Here is a 17,615-nt window from a genome sequence, read left to right on the forward strand (position 1 = left end):
GATGTGTAATGAATCCAGAATGTATGACATTTCCATGTTTTTAGTTGCATTACAGAAAATAAAGGACTTTATCACAATATTCTAATTGTCTGAGACAGTCCTGTATATATATATATATATTTATATCGATTACGTGTCTATTGATATTGATTGTTTTATCGCCCGGCCCGACCTTCAGTGCTCTTTAAAACACTTCGCACGCTCTAAAAAGCGACAATGTGGGGAGACGGCCCAAACACACATTCATTGACACTTTTATCGAGGTGTAATCGGACAATCGGCCTCACAAGAGTGGGCGGCCGGACTCACGTGGGAGCGAGACTCTCGGGGCAGCAGGGAGCAAAGGGTTTGTCGGTTCCTGTTGTGGGCGTCCAGGTCCACGAAGATCACCGACCACGAGCAGCCCTGCACGCGCACACGCACACGCACACACACACACACACACACACACACACACACACACACACACACACACACACACACACACACACACACAATGTGAGTGTTTAAAGCTCCGCCTACACAACATGCCCACAGCTCTGAACAAGGCATTTGACATTAAAAAGTGCATTAAAAACACACACACACACACACACACACACATTGAAGTAGAGTGTGGGAGTCAAGAGTCCTCACTCCGCCTGCATAACAGCAAATGTCGGACACTGGCGGCGTCACTTAAACGCCTCGCCGCTGTCGATGTTTCCACTCGCCGCTGTTGCTCTCCCACGTAACTCGGCTAGTTTCTCTCCCCGCACCTGCTAAGCACTTTCTGCCGTAACTTCCATCCATTATGGATGATTATTGCCCTTTTACCCACTCCCACCGACTCCAAAACACATCCGAGCGGGGGCTTTTAGTCAAATCAGCAGCTTTCCCCTCGCACTATGCAAAGTGCCTCGGATTGTGGGGTCAGCGTTAGTCCGTTAAAAAAAAAAAAAAAAGTTCAATGTTTGGTCTTCAAATCACCGCAAATTCCCAGCTAGAACTTTGTACCTACGCTTTGACTTGTGCGGCTTATAAAACGTTATTATTTTTCTTCGCCGGCGGCCGCAATGCAAAGTTTTCCACAAAAAACCCCAAGTAAATACACTGAAAAGGTGCGTTACTGTTTTGGACCTTGTAGAATAGAATAGTAAAGATAAAAATAGAATAGAAAGTACTTTATTGATCCCTGGGGGAAATTCCGCACCACTGTTTGCTCACAATAGACAATAAATACTATACAACATAAATACAGTCTATTATACAGCATTATTCACATGTGAATAATATAAAAACAGCCTAGTATACAGCATTATTCTCATGTGAATAATATGGATACCGTCCATTATGCAGCATTATCCACATGTGAATAATATAAAAACTGTCTATTGTACAGCATTATTCACATGTGAATAATATAAATACAGTCTATTATACAGCATTATTCACATGTGAATAATATAAAAAACAGTTTATTATACAGCATTATTCACATGTGAATAATATAAAAACTGTCTATTGTACAGCATTATTCACATGTGAATAATATAAATACAGTCTATTATACAGCATTATTCACATGTGAATAATATAAATACAGTCTATTATACAGCATTATTCACATGTGAATAATATAAATACAGTCTATTATACAGCATTATTCACATGTGAATAATATAAATACAGTCTATTATACAGCATTATTCACATGTGAATAATATAAATACAGTCTATTATACAGCATTATTCACATGTGAATAATATAAAAACAGCCTAGTATACAGCATTATTCTCATGTGAATAATATGGATACCGTCCATTATGCAGCATTATCCACATGTGAATAATATAAAAACTGTCTATTGTACAGCATTATTCACATGTGAATAATATAAATACAGTCTATTATACAGCATTATTCACATGTGAATAATATAAATACAGTCTATTATACAGCATTATTCACATGTGAATAATATAAATACAGTCTCTTATACAGCATTATTCACATGTGAATAATATAACTACAGTCTATTATACAGCATTATTCACATGTGAATAATGTAAATACAGTCTATTATACAGCATTATTCACATGTGAATAATATAAATAGTCTATTATACAGCATTAGTCACATGTGAATAATATAAATACAGTCTCTTATAAAGCATTATTCACATGTGAATAATATAACTACAGTCTATTATACAGCATTATTCACATGTGAATGATATAAATACAGTCTATTATACAACATTATTCACATGTGAATGATATAAAAACAGTCTATTATACAGCATTATTCACATGTGAATAATATAAATAGTCTATTATACAGCATTAGTCACATGTGAATAATATAAATACAGTCTCTTATAAAGCATTATTCACATGTGAATAATATAACTACAGTCTATTATACAGCATTATTCACATGTGAATGATATAAATACAGTCTATTATACAACATTATTCACATGTGAATAATATAAATACAGTCTCTTATACAGCATTATTCACATGTGAATAATATAAATACAGTCTATTATACAGCATTATTCACATGTGAATAATATAACTACAGTCTATTATACAGCATTATTCACATGTGAATGATATAAATACAGTCTATTAAACAGCATTAGTCACATGTGAATAATATAAATACAGTCTATTATACAGCATTATTTACATGTGAATAACATAAATACAGTCTATTATACAGCATTATTCACATGTGAATAATATAAATACAGTCTTTTATACAGCATTATTCACATGTGAATAATATAAATACAGTCTTTTATGCAGGATTATTCACATGTGAATAATATAAATACAGTCTATTAAACAGCATTAGTCACATGTGAATAATATAAATACAGTCTATTATACAGCATTATTCACATGTGAATAATATAAATACAGTCTATTATACAGCATTATTTACATGTGAATGATATAAATACAGTCTATTAAACAGCATTAGTCACATGTGAATAATATAAATACAGTCTATTATACAGCATTATTTACATGTGAATAACATAAATACAGTCTATTATACAGCATTATTCACATGTGAATGATATAAATACAGTCTATTAAACAGCATTAGTCACATGTGAATAATATAAATACAGTCTATTATACAGCATTATTCACATGTGAATAATATAAATACAGTCTTTTATACAGCATTATTCACATGTGAATAATATAAATACAGTCTTTTATGCAGGATTATTCACATGTGAATAATATAAATACAGTCTATTAAACAGCATTAGTCACATGTGAATAATATAAATACAGTCTATTATACAGCATTATTCACATGTGAATAATATAAATACAGTCTATTATACAGCATTATTTACATGTGAATAACATAAATACAGTCTATTATACAGCATTATTCACATGTGAATAATATAAATACAGTCTATTATACAGCATTATTCACATGTGAATAATATAAATACAGTCTATTATACAGCATTATTCACATGTGAATAATATAAATACAGTCTATTATACATCAATATTCACATGTGAATAATATAAAAACAGCCTAGTATACAGCATTATTCACATGTGAATAATATGGATACCGTCCATTATGCAGCATTATCCACATGTGAATAATATAAATACAGTCTATTATACAGCATTATTCACATGTGAATAATATAAAAAACAGTTTATTATACAGCATTATTCACATGTGAATGATATAAATACAGTCTATTATACAACATTATTCACATGTGAATAATATAAATACAGTCTCTTATACAGCATTATTCACATGTGAATAATATAAATACAGTCTATTATACAGCATTATTCACATGTGAATAATATAACTACAGTCTATTATACAGCATTATTCACATGTGAATGATATAAATACAGTCTATTAAACAGCATTAGTCACATGTGAATAATATAAATACAGTCTATTATACAGCATTATTTACATGTGAATAACATAAATACAGTCTATTATACAGCATTATTCACATGTGAATAATATAAATACAGTCTTTTATACAGCATTATTCACATGTGAATAATATAAATACAGTCTTTTATGCAGGATTATTCACATGTGAATAATATAAATACAGTCTATTAAACAGCATTAGTCACATGTGAATAATATAAATACAGTCTATTATACAGCATTATTCACATGTGAATAATATAAATACAGTCTATTATACAGCATTATTTACATGTGAATGATATAAATACAGTCTATTAAACAGCATTAGTCACATGTGAATAATATAAATACAGTCTATTATACAGCATTATTTACATGTGAATAACATAAATACAGTCTATTATACAGCATTATTCACATGTGAATGATATAAATACAGTCTATTAAACAGCATTAGTCACATGTGAATAATATAAATACAGTCTATTATACAGCATTATTTACATGTGAATAACATAAATACAGTCTATTATACAGCATTATTCACATGTGAATAATATAAATACAGTCTTTTATACAGCATTATTCACATGTGAATAATATAAATACAGTCTTTTATGCAGGATTATTCACATGTGAATAATATAAATACAGTCTATTAAACAGCATTAGTCACATGTGAATAATATAAATACAGTCTATTATACAGCATTATTCACATGTGAATAATATAAATACAGTCTATTATACAGCATTATTTACATGTGAATAACATAAATACAGTCTATTATACAGCATTATTCACATGTGAATAATATAAATACAGTCTATTATACAGCATTATTCACATGTGAATAATATAAATACAGTCTATTATACAGCATTATTCACATGTGAATAATATAAATACAGTATTTTATGCAGGATTATTCACATGTGAATAATATAAATACAGTCTATTATACATCAATATTCACATGTGAATAATTTAAATACAGTCTATTATACAGCATTAGTCACATGTGAATAATATACATATATTATTCAAATATTCTACATTTAAGTACAAGGAACAAATGCATTATACAATATTTTGTTCTTTTAACATGAAGTACAAGTGGCCGTTTCATCTTCTAGCCGTCCATAGTGTTTTTACTCACGCGGATTCTTCCTTCCTCAATCCAAGCCACGTTTGTAAGTTTTACAATATAACTAAAACAATTCTTACGTACTAAAATGTCAAATATGTGATGTTTGTAGGAGTGTTTGCCACGTTTGTAAGATTTACAATATAACTAAAACGATTCTTACTTACTAAACCGTCTCACGTGTGATGTCGGTAGGAGTGTTTTCATGCATATTTGTAATGAAGCTAGTGTCATTAGCATTAGCTAATATGCTAACACGAGTTTCTGTGTTAGCAATATTAACTTACAATGGCATTCTTTTTGTATTGTTCCAGTTTTGTAAATCCACCAAAACGTCAGCGTTTTCTCTGAGTTATTGCGTCTGTTTGGCTGATTGGCGGGACTCCTTTGAACTCATGGAGGATCATGTGCCTCTCAGCTCTTTCCATCGAGGACGTGGAAGACATCTACCTATTTGGAGCTGTGATCCGGTCATTGCTCGGGTGTATCGACAAATTCGGAAGACGATGGCAGCCACTCAAGGGGCCCGACGCCCTGTTCAACGCAATGGAAGGATCGGGTCGGGCTGTGGGAACACAGACTTGTGCGATTTCTGAGTTGAATCGCAAAATGGATCTCATCTTGGGAAAGTTTGCAGAGAAGGAATAATTAATTGGAAATAAAAGAGGTCCAGCATTGGACAAGCAGAGAAGACAAGTCAATAGTTTGTCTTCTCGAAGGAAAACAACTTTTTATCTACGATTTGGACTCCCTGAATGGCCTTGGCATGGAGCAGGCTGTTCTGAAGAAAATCTCCCGAAGACTCCTCAAAGATAGACGCTTTTGACCTCCCTTTTTCTCAACAACATCTGTAGCCGAACTTTATCGGCCTCAGCCATACAAAAACACTTCACCTCTCCCGAGTTAATTGGGCATATACGCACATGACCCCGACCCTTAAATCAAAACCCTCACCAACGCTTATTTCCTCTGGGGTTGTGAAATGGCCGAGCGGCGTTACAGATCGAACCCACCCCTCCCTCTGTTGCAAGTTGGTGTGATATATGTATGTTTAATGTGTGCAATGCTATGTGAGGTTTTTTCCTTGGACTCAGACTAGACCTCTGCTGAGGGTCTAGCCTTGGACTGATATTTCTTTTACTCCCCTTTCCTAATGTCACCCTTTTCTTATCTTTTTAAGGAGCGCTGTAACCGGCTGATCCGTCGGCGGTCTCGTGTGTCCGCTCTTAGCGGGACTGTGCCGAAAATGTAATTTCAGTTCTGAAGTGTCTTGTACATGTTGGAACGGATTCTGATTCTGATCCTGAGTAGTAGTAGTATAAACAAAGTAAAATCCAAGTGACTTCAGAAGTCGTTAAAGCTGTGTGGACGTAACGGCGATGCGCTTTGACCCAGATCAATTTTATCTGCCGTGAGGCTCCCGGGCATGATGGGAAAATCCAAGCCGACGTGGCGCATTCATTGACGGGGCACAAAGGCGGGAAAGCCAGACGATAGCTGTGAGGGTCAGCTGGGAAATCAGGAGTGACGGAGACGCTTCGCAAGTCTGGAAGCAGGCGCTTCTTCTCCGTCTGCTTGACGGCGGACAGAGACGCTGAATTCGTTCGTCGCGGACGCGACCAAACATCGATGCTTCCGGGCTGCCGATCAAACACGGGACTGAATCGTTTCCGCCGCAACACAAAATAAACAACAGGGTTCCCTGTCAGTTTATCAGAGTTTCATCCATCCATCCATCTTCTACAGCCTAAGCAGGGAAACCCAGACTTCCCTCTCCCCAGCCACTTTGTCCAGCTCTTCCTGGGGGATCCCGAGGCGTTCCCAGGCCAGCCGGGAGACATAGTCTTCCCAACGTGTCCTGGGTCTTCCCCGTGGCCTCCTACCGGTTGGACGTGCCCTAGGGAGGCGTTCGGGTGGCATCCTGACCAGATGCCCGAACCGCCTCATTTGGCTCCTCTCCATGTGAAGGAGCAGCGGCTTTACTTTGAGTTCCTCCCGGATGGCAGAGCTTCTCACCCTATCTCTAAGGGAGAGACCCAAACTCATTTGGGCCGCTTGTACCCGTGATCTTATCCTTTCGGTCATGACCCAAAGCTCATGACCATAGGTGAGGATGGGAACGTAGATCGACCGGTAAATTGAGAGCTTTGCCTTCCGGCTCAGCTCCTTCTTCACCACAACGGATCGGTACAACGTCCGCATTACTGAAGACACCGCACCGATCCGCCTGTCGATCTCACGATCCACTCTTCCCCCACTCGTGAACAAGACTCCTAGGTACCTGAACTCCTCCACTTGGGGCAGGGGTCTCCTCCCCAACCCGGAGATGGCACTCCACCCTTTTCCGGGCGAGAACCATGGACTCGTCAGACAAAGAGCAGCTCGAAGACCTCTATGAAGAAGACAAAACATGGACTCCAATGGGCTCACCACCCATAGCAGGGGCCATAGAGGTCGGGTGCTATGTGAGCTGGGGGGCATCCGAAGGCAGGGCACTTGGCGGTCCGATCCTCGGCTACAGAAGCTATCAGAGTTTCAGCAATCTGCAAATCTGACTTCGAATTTCCTGGAAATGTGGAGATGTCAGAGGTATTTGTTGATGAACCCCAAGATGCAGAGATGGAGGCAGGCATGGTGTATGAAAACCTGATTGAATTAAAACTACACAAGAACAAACAAGAAACACGCACGTGGGCGGAATGACAAACTAAGAGAGCTAGCACTGGGAGCTAGAAAAACAAAAAGGAACTTTAGCATGGAAGCTAGAGGATAACAAACAGAAAAACTGGAAATAGCTAATGGCTAACAAAAACAGCTTACCGCTACCACGACCAGGACAAGATGTAGCACGACAGGTAGTAGCTGAAATGATGCCAGACAGGACAGGTAGCAAAGACACAAAAGTGACAGGCAACGACAACACAACGATCCAGCACTGACTGGAGGAACCAAGCAGGTAAAATAGGAGCTGGCTGATTGACATCAGGTGTGACCAGATGCCAATCAGCCGCAGCTGAGTGAAAACAGGACAAACAGGAAGCTGAACCAAAATAAGAGCACTAGACAGGAACTAAGGACAGGAAATACTCAACACACAGAGGAGAAACTAAAACACAAACAAACAGTCAGTGGCAACTCTGACAGGAGAAAAACCGGGAAGTTTCAAAAATGTTGATACTTGCACAGTTGATTAAATGAATGACTTGGTGTTGGAATTTTTGGAATCGGTAGAAATATGTTGATGCAGAAAAAGATATTTTGGAATTCCTGGAATTTCGGGAAAAAACAAAAATTTGTAAAGAAAAGAAAAACGGTGGTTTTGTGGTCCCGATTAAAATTGTTCGAAAAATGTGGACAGAGAAAACTTTACAGGAAGAGGTGAAAATAGGTCTGGGGAAAATAGGGAATTCCGGGAAAGAGAAAACTTATGTTTTGCGTTCGATATTCACGAATTCCTGGAATTTCGGGAAAATCGGGAATTTGTACAAAGAGAAAAACTGTAGTTTTGTTGTCCCAATTAAGAAAACTATTTGAAGATGGAATGGTCAAAAACGGTTGAAAAATGGAGACTGTGAAAACTTTCCACAAAGAGGTGAAAATAGGGCTTGGGAAAACTGGGAAGTCTGGGAAATGCTGATTTGTTTTTTACCTGGAAAATGGTAGTTTGATAGTCTAAAATGAGATGAGTGTGTGGATGGTGGAACGGTTCAAATCTGATGAAAAATGTGGGATATGCAGTTGATTGTAAAATGCTCATTTATTGTCGATGGGGAGAAAATCGCCCGAAATCCAAGAAAACCGGGAATTTTGAGAAAGAGAAAACTTATGTTTTGCGTTCGATATATGTGTAAAGAGTTGTGTGTGTGGATGGTTGAAAGGTCGGACTCGGGTTTAAAACATGCTAATTATTTTGAGAAATTTTCCCATTCACTTAAATTAGACTTTCCTGGATTTTTTTTTAAAAATGGGAAGTTTCGAGAGTATTGATACTAACACATTTGTCCTTGATGAAATGAATGGGTTGGTGTTGGAATTTTATGAATCGGTTGAAATATGCTGATGAAGTTTTGGATTTAATTGGGTATTTACGAATTCCTGGAATTTCGAGAAAACCGGGAATTTGTACAAAAAGAAAAGCGGTAGTTTTGTTGTCCCAATTAAGAAAAAGATTTGAAGGTGGAATGGTCAAAAACGGTTGAAAAATTGGGGACTGTGAAAACTTTCCAGGAAGAGAAGAAAATCGGGCTTGGGAAAACAGGGAATTTTGGGTAATTTTGATTCGTTTTTTTTTTTTTTACCTGGAAAATGGTAGTTTGGTTGGCCAAGGTGAGATGAGTGTGTGGATGGTGGAACTGTTCAAATCAGAAGAGAAATGTGGGATATGCAGTCGATTGTAAAATGCTCATTTGTTTTCAATAAGAAGAAAATCGCAGGAAATTCCGGGAAATCCGGAAATTTTGAGAAAGGGAAATATATTTTGCGTTCGATATATATGTACAGAGTTGTGTGTGTGGTTGGTTAAAAGGTCGGACTCGGGTTGAAAATATGCAAAACATTTTGAGAAATTTTCCCATTCACCTGAATTAGTCTTTCCTGTAAAGTTCGAAAAACTGGGAAGTTTCGAGCATATTGATACTAACACATTTGTCCTTGATGAAATTAATGGGTTGGTGTTGGGATTTTTTGAATCGGTTAAAATATGCTGATTAAGTTTTTTATTTAATTGGGTATTTTGGAATTCCTGGAATTTCGGGAAAACCGGGAATTTGTACGAAAAGAAAAATTGTAGTTTTGTTGTTACAATTAAGAAAAAGATTTGAAGGTAGAATGGTCAAAAACAGTTGAAAAATTGGGGACTGTGAAAACTTTCCAGGAAAAGGTGAAAATCGGGCTTGGGAAATCAGGGAATTCTGGGTAATGCTGATTAGTTTTTTTTACCTGGAAAATGGTAGTTTGGTTGTCTAAAATGAGATGAAAAACTATAGTTTTGTTGTCCCAATTAAGAAAACAATTTGAAGATGGAATGGTCAAAAACAGTTGAAAAATTGGGGACTGTGAAAACTTTCCAGGAAAAGGTGAAAATCGGGCTTGGGAAATCAGGGAATTCTGGGTAATGCTGATTAGTTTTTTTTACCTGGAAAATGGTAGTTTGGTTGTCTAAAATGAGATGAAAAACTATAGTTTTGTTGTCCCAATTAAGAAAACAATTTGAAGATGGAATGGTCAAAAACAGTTGAAAAATGGAGACTGTGAAAACTTTCCACGAAGAGGTGAAAATATGGCTTGGGAAAACTGGAAAGTCTGGGAAATCCTGGATAGTTTTTTACCTGGAAAATGGTAGTTTGATAGTCTAAAATGAGATGAGTGTGTGGATGGTGGAACTGTTCAAATCAGAAGAGAAATGTGGGAAATGGAGTCTATTGTAAAATTCTCATTTATTGTCAATGGGGAGAAAATCACCGAAAATTCCGTGAAAACTGGGAATTTTGAGAAAAGGAAAACATGTTTTGCGTTTGATATATGGGAAGTTAGTGTGTGTGGATGGTTGAAAGGTCGGACTCGGGTTTAAAAAATGTGAAAAATTTGAGAAATTTTCTCATTCACTTGATTTAGACATTCTTGGAAATTTTGGGGAAAAAAATGGTAAGTTTCGAAAATATTGATTATAGCACAATTGGAATTGTTTGAATCGGTTGAAATATGTTGATGCTGTAACAGTTTGGGTATTTCGGAATTCCTGAAATTTCGGGAAAACCGGGAATTTGTACAAAAAGAAAAACTGTAGTTTTGTTGTCCCAATTAAGAAAAAGATTTGAAGGTGGAATGGTCAAAAACGGTTGAAAAACTGGGGACAGTGAAAACTTTCCAGGAAGAGAAGAAAATCGGGCTTAGGAAAACAGGGAATTCTGGGTAATTTTGATTAGTTTTTTTTTTTACCTGGAAAATGGTAGTTTGGTTGTCCAAGGTGAGATGAGTGTGTGGATGGTGGAACTGTTCAAATCAGAAGAGAAATGTGGGATATGCAGTCGATTGTAAAATGCTCATTTATTTTCAATAAGAAGAAAATCGCAGGAAATTCCGGGAAATCCGGAAATTTTGAGAAAGGGAAATATATTTTGCGTTCGATATATATGTACAGAGTTGTGTGTGTGGTTGGTTAAAAGGTCGGACTCAGGTTGAAAATATGCAAAACATTTTGAGAAATTTTCCCATTCACCTGAATTAGTCTTTCCTGTAAAGTTCGAAAAACTGGGAAGTTTCGAGCATATTGATACTAACACATTTGTCCTTGATGAAATTAATGGGTTGGTGTTGGGATTTTTTGAATGGGTTAAAATATGCTGATTAAGTTTTTTATTTAATTGGGTATTTTGGAATTCCTGGAATTTCGGGAAAACCAGGAATTTGTACGAAAAGAAAAATTGTAGTTTTGTTGTTATAATTAAGAAAAAGATTTGAAGGTGGAATGGTCAAAAACTGTTGAAAAATTGGGGACTGTGAAAACTTTCCAGGAAAAGGTGAAAATCGGGCTTGGGAAATCAGGGAATTCTGGGTAATGCTGATTAGTTTTTTCTACCTGGAAAATGGTAGTTTGGTTGTCCAAGGTGAGATGAGTCTGTGGATGGTGGAACTGTTCAAATCAGAAGAGAAATGTGGGATATGGAGTCGATTGAATAATTCTCATTTATTTTCAATTGGGAGAAAATCGCTGGAAAATCCGGAAAAAACGGGAATTTTGAAATGGAAAACATGTTTTGTGTTCGATATATGGGAAGTTAGTGAGTGTGGATGGTTGAAAGGTCGGACTCGGGTTTAAAAAATGCGAAACATTTTGAGACATTCCTGGAAATTTCGGGGAAAAAATGGTAAGTTTCGAAAATTCCTGGAAATTTTGGGAAAAAATGGTAAATTTCGAAAATTCCTGGAAATTTCGTGAAAAAAATGCTAAGTTTCGAAAATATTGATGATAGCACAATTGGAATTGTTTGAATCGGTTGAAATATGTTGATGTAACAGTTTGAATTTGATTGGGTATTTCGGAATTCCTGGAATTTTCGGGAAAACCGGGAATTTGTACAAAAAGAAAAACTGTAGTTTTGTTGTCCCAATTAAGAAAAAGATTTGGAGGTGGAATGGTCAAAAACGGTTGAAAAATTGTGGACTGTGAAAACTGTCCAGGAAGAGAAGAAAATTGGGCTTAGGAAAACAGGGAATTCTGGGTAATTTTGATTAGGTTTTTTTTTTAACCTGGAAAATGGTAGTTTGGTTGTCCAAGGTGAAATGAGTGTGTGGATGGTGGAACTGTTCAAATCAGAAGAGAAATTTGGGATATGGAGTCGATTGTAAAATTCTCATTTATTGTCAATGGGGAGAAAATCACCGAAAATTCCGTGAAAACTGGGAATTTTGAGAAAAGGAAAACATGTTTTGCGTTTGATATATGGGAAGTTAGTGTGTGTGGATGGTTGAAAGGTCGGACTCGGGTTTAAAAAATGTGAAAAATTTGAGAAATTTTCTCATTCACTTGATTTAGACATTCTTGGAAATTTTGGGGAAAAAAATGGTAAGTTTCGAAAATATTGATTATAGCACAATTGGAATTGTTTGAATCGGTTGAAATATGTTGATGCTGTAACAGTTTGGGTATTTCGGAATTCCTGAAATTTCGGGAAAACCGGGAATTTGTACAAAAAGAAAAACTGTAGTTTTGTTGTCCCAATTAAGAAAAAGATTTGAAGGTGGAATGGTCAAAAACGGTTGAAAAACTGGGGACAGTGAAAACTTTCCAGGAAGAGAAGAAAATCGGGCTTAGGAAAACAGGGAATTCTGGGTAATTTTGATTAGTTTTTTTTTTTACCTGGAAAATGGTAGTTTGGTTGTCCAAGGTGAGATGAGTGTGTGGATGGTGGAACTGTTCAAATCAGAAGAGAAATTTGGGATATGGAGTCGATTGTAAAATGCTCATTTATTTTCAATAAGAAGAAAATCGCAGGAAATTCCGGGAAATCCGGAAATTTTGAGAAAGGGAAATATATTTTGCGTTCGATATATATGTACAGAGTTGTGTGTGTGGTTGGTTAAAAGGTCGGACTCAGGTTGAAAATATGCAAAACATTTTGAGAAATTTTCCCATTCACCTGAATTAGTCTTTCCTGTAAAGTTCGAAAAACTGGGAAGTTTCGAGCATATTGATACTAACACATTTGTCCTTGATGAAATTAATGGGTTGGTGTTGGGATTTTTTGAATGGGTTAAAATATGCTGATTAAGTTTTTTATTTAATTGGGTATTTTGGAATTCCTGGAATTTCGGGAAAACCAGGAATTTGTACGAAAAGAAAAATTGTAGTTTTGTTGTTATAATTAAGAAAAAGATTTGAAGGTGGAATGGTCAAAAACTGTTGAAAAATTGGGGACTGTGAAAACTTTCCAGGAAAAGGTGAAAATCGGGCTTGGGAAATCAGGGAATTCTGGGTAATGCTGATTAGTTTTTTCTACCTGGAAAATGGTAGTTTGGTTGTCCAAGGTGAGATGAGTCTGTGGATGGTGGAACTGTTCAAATCAGAAGAGAAATGTGGGATATGGAGTCGATTGAATAATTCTCATTTATTTTCAATTGGGAGAAAATCGCTGGAAAATCCGGAAAAAACGGGAATTTTGAAATGGAAAACATGTTTTGTGTTCGATATATGGGAAGTTAGTGAGTGTGGATGGTTGAAAGGTCGGACTCGGGTTTAAAAAATGCGAAACATTTTGAGACATTCCTGGAAATTTCGGGGAAAAAATGGTAAGTTTCGAAAATTCCTGGAAATTTTGGGAAAAAATGGTAAATTTCGAAAATTCCTGGAAATTTCGTGAAAAAAATGCTAAGTTTCGAAAATATTGATGATAGCACAATTGGAATTGTTTGAATCGGTTGAAATATGTTGATGTAACAGTTTGAATTTGATTGGGTATTTCGGAATTCCTGGAATTTTCGGGAAAACCGGGAATTTGTACAAAAAGAAAAACTGTAGTTTTGTTGTCCCAATTAAGAAAAAGATTTGGAGGTGGAATGGTCGAAAACGGTTGAAAAATTGTGGACTGTGAAAACTGTCCAGGAAGAGAAGAAAATTGGGCTTAGGAAAACAGGGAATTCTGGGTAATTTTGATTAGGTTTTTTTTTTAACCTGGAAAATGGTAGTTTGGTTGTCCAAGGTGAAATGAGTGTGTGGATGGTGGAACTGTTCAAATCAGAAGAGAAATTTGGGATATGGAGTCGATTGTAAAATTCTCATTTATTGTCAATGGGGAGAAAATCACCGAAAATTCCGTGAAAACTGGGAATTTTGAGAAAAGGAAAACATGTTTTGCGTTTGATATATGGGAAGTTAGTGTGTGTGGATGGTTGAAAGGTCGGACTCGGGTTTAAAAAATGTGAACAATTTGAGAAATTTTCTCATTCACTTGAATTAGACATTCCTGGAAATTTTGGGGAAAAAAATGGTAAGTTTCAAAAATATTGATCATAGCACAATTGGAATTGTTTGAATCGGTTGAAATATGTTGATGCTGTAACAGTTTGGGTATTTCGGAATTCCTGAAATTTCGGGAAAACCGGGAATTTGTACAAAAAGAAAAACTGTAGTTTTGTTGTCCCAATTAAGAAAAAGATTTGAAGGTGGAATGGTCAAAAACGGTTGAAAAATTGTGGACTGTGAAAACTTTCCAGGAAGAGAAGAAAATCGGGCTTAGGAAAACAGGGAATTCTGGATAATTTTGATTAGTTTTTTTTTTTACCTGGAAAATGGTAGTTTGGTTGTCCAAGGTGAGATGAGTGTGTGGATGGTGGAACTGTTCAAATCAGAAGAGAAATGTGGGATATGCAGTCGATTGTAAAATGCTCATTTATTTTCAATAAGAAGAAAATCGCAGGAAATTCCGGGAAATCCGGAAATTTTGAGAAAGGGAAATATATTTTGCGTTCGATATATATGTACAGAGTTGTGTGTGTGGTTGGTTAAAAGGTCGGACTCAGGTTGAAAATATGCAAAACATTTTGAGAAATTTTCCCATTCACCTGAATTAGTCTTTCCTGTAAAGTTCGAAAAACTGGGAAGTTTCGAGCATATTGATACTAACACATTTGTCCTTGATGAAATTAATGGGTTGGTGTTGGGATTTTTTGAATGGGTTAAAATACGCTGATTAAGTTTTTTATTTAATTGGGTAATTTGGAATTCCTGGAATTTCGGGAAAACCAGGAATTTGTACGAAAAGAAAAATTGTAGTTTTGTTGTTACAATTAAGAAAAAGATTTGAAGGTGGAATGGTCAAAAACTGTTGAAAAATTGGGGACTGTGAAAACTTTCCAGGAAAAGGTGAAAATCGGGCTTGGGAAATCAGGGAATTCTGGGTAATGCTGATTAGTTTTTTCTACCTGGAAAATGGTAGTTTGGTTGTCCAAGGTGAGATGAGTGTGTGGATGGTGGAACTGTTCAAATCAGAAGAGAAATGTGGGATATGGAGTCGATTGAATAATTCTCATTTATTTTCAATTGGGAGAAAATCGCTGGAAAATCCGGAAAAAACGGGAATTTTGAAATGGAAAACATGTTTTGTGTTTGATATATGGGAAGTTAGTGAGTGTGGATGGTTGAAAGGTCGGACTCGGGTTTAAAAAATGCGAAACATTTTGAGACATTCCTGGAAATTTCGGGGAAAAAAATGGTAAGTTTCGAAAATTCCTGGAAATTTTGGGAAAAAAATGGTAAGTTTTGAAAATTACTGGAAAATTTGGGAAAAAATGGTAAATTTCGAAAATTCCTGGAAATTTCGTGAAAAAAATGCTAAGTTTCGAAAATATTGATGATAGCACAATTGGAATTGTTTGAATCTGTTGAAATATGTTGATGTAACAGTTTGAATTTGATTGGGTATTTCGGAATTCCTGGAATTTTCGGGAAAACCGGGAATTTGTACAAAAAGAAAAACTGTAGTTTGTTGTTCCAATTAAGAAAAAGATTTGAAGGTGGAATGGTCAAAAACGGTTGAAAAATTGGGGACTGTGAAAACTTTCCAGGAAGAGAAGAAAATCGGGCTTAGGAAAACAGGGAATTCTGGGTAATTTTGATTAGTTTTTTTTTTTAACCTGTAAAATGGTAGTTTGGTTGTCCAAGGTGAGATGAGTGTGTGGATGGTGGAACTGTTCAAATCAGAAGAGAAATGTGGGATATGGAGTCGATTGAATAATTCTCATTTATTTTCAATTGGGAGAAAATCGCTGGAAAATCCGGAAAAAACGGGAATTTGGAAATCGAAAACATGTTTTGCGTTAGATATATGGGAAGTTAGTGAGTGTGGATTGTTGAAAGGTCGGACTCGGGTTTAAAAAATGCGATCCAATTTGAGAAACTTTTCCATTCATTTGAATTAGACTTTCCTGGAAATTTGGGACTTTCAAAAAAACCGGGAAGTTTATAAAATAATGATACTACTGACAGATATACGTTAGAAATGTACGCTACTTTATATTAGAAATGGCAACAGCGCAGTATGAATACCCTCCAAGAAGTGGGTTAAGAAAAAGAAGGAGATTATTAACTACAGTGGCGGATGCGCGTAAATTTTCAAGACTTATGCAGATCCCAATTACACATCAGCAGGTAGCAACAGGTGAGAAAAGTTGGTTTTGAATAATATTTCATAAAAAAACACTAGATAATGTCTCCTAACAGGTGGCATTTTGAGGTCCTTATACACACACCATGATAATATCGCATGTTGAAGCGCAGTACGTCTGACTACTCTACTTGTGATGCGCCGACAGTCCATTAAGTGGTGTGGCTTTGTAGACATTTTCACAGATTTTTGAGAGGGAGTCATGCTTACCTGGTTCCCAAACAGGTTGAATCCATTGATGGCCTCCAGAGCAGCTTTGGCCAAACCCACAGAACTGGAAAGAAAAAAAAACAAAAACATTTAAAACACATCTTTGACAAGGAACACGTGAAAACAACCGTCGATTCCGGACTATAAGACGCTGCTTTGTGTCTACGCTTTGAGCCCTGCGGCTTATAAAACAGTGCGGCTTTTTTTTTTTTTTCGCTGACGGCCGTAATGTTTTGTGTTCTGTGCTTTTTATGTAACCCAAATAATGGACTGAAATGGCGCCATCATTTGGACAAGTTCACTCACTGCTGGTATTGCGGCTTGTAAATTTACATCCTGTTTTAGTGCCTTAAAAACCTCTAAAGGCTTAGTGGCCACATGCGTGGACAGCATCATTTATTTCCAAAATTGTGTACACTACTGAATTGGGGTCGTATGGCCGCTTATGTGGACACTTATACTGCCATCTGGTGGTGTCCGAAGTGTATAACATACAATTGAATTTGGGAAAAAAAAAAGTGTAAAAATAAGATCTAGCATGTCGCTACACAATACGTCTGCCTCACAATACGAAGTTCCTGCAGTCCTGGGTTCAAATCCAGGCTCGGGATCTTTCTGTGTGGAGTTTGCATGTTCTCCCCGTGAATGCGTGGGTTCCC

The 17,615-nt window shown here is 36.3% G+C and overlaps 1 protein-coding gene across 1 annotated transcript in view; it reads right to left on the minus strand.

Moving 5' to 3' along the window:
* Positions 1-240: 240 nt before the first annotated feature.
* The window catches only part of LOC133548271 (phosphorylase b kinase regulatory subunit beta-like), a 77,477-nt gene continuing 60,102 nt past the window's right edge, over positions 241-17,615 (minus strand). The window contains exons 6-7 of the mRNA XM_061893587.1: positions 16,957-17,020; positions 241-405 (exon numbers count right to left, since the gene is read on the minus strand). Of these exons, the coding sequence (XP_061749571.1) occupies positions 256-405; positions 16,957-17,020 (214 nt within the window). The 3' untranslated portion in view covers positions 241-255. The remainder of the gene's footprint in view (positions 406-16,956; positions 17,021-17,615) is intronic.

The sequence above is a fragment of the Nerophis ophidion genome, linkage group LG02 (genome assembly GCF_033978795.1).
Source record: "Nerophis ophidion isolate RoL-2023_Sa linkage group LG02, RoL_Noph_v1.0, whole genome shotgun sequence".
NCBI classification, from domain to species: Eukaryota; Metazoa; Chordata; class Actinopteri; order Syngnathiformes; family Syngnathidae; genus Nerophis; species Nerophis ophidion.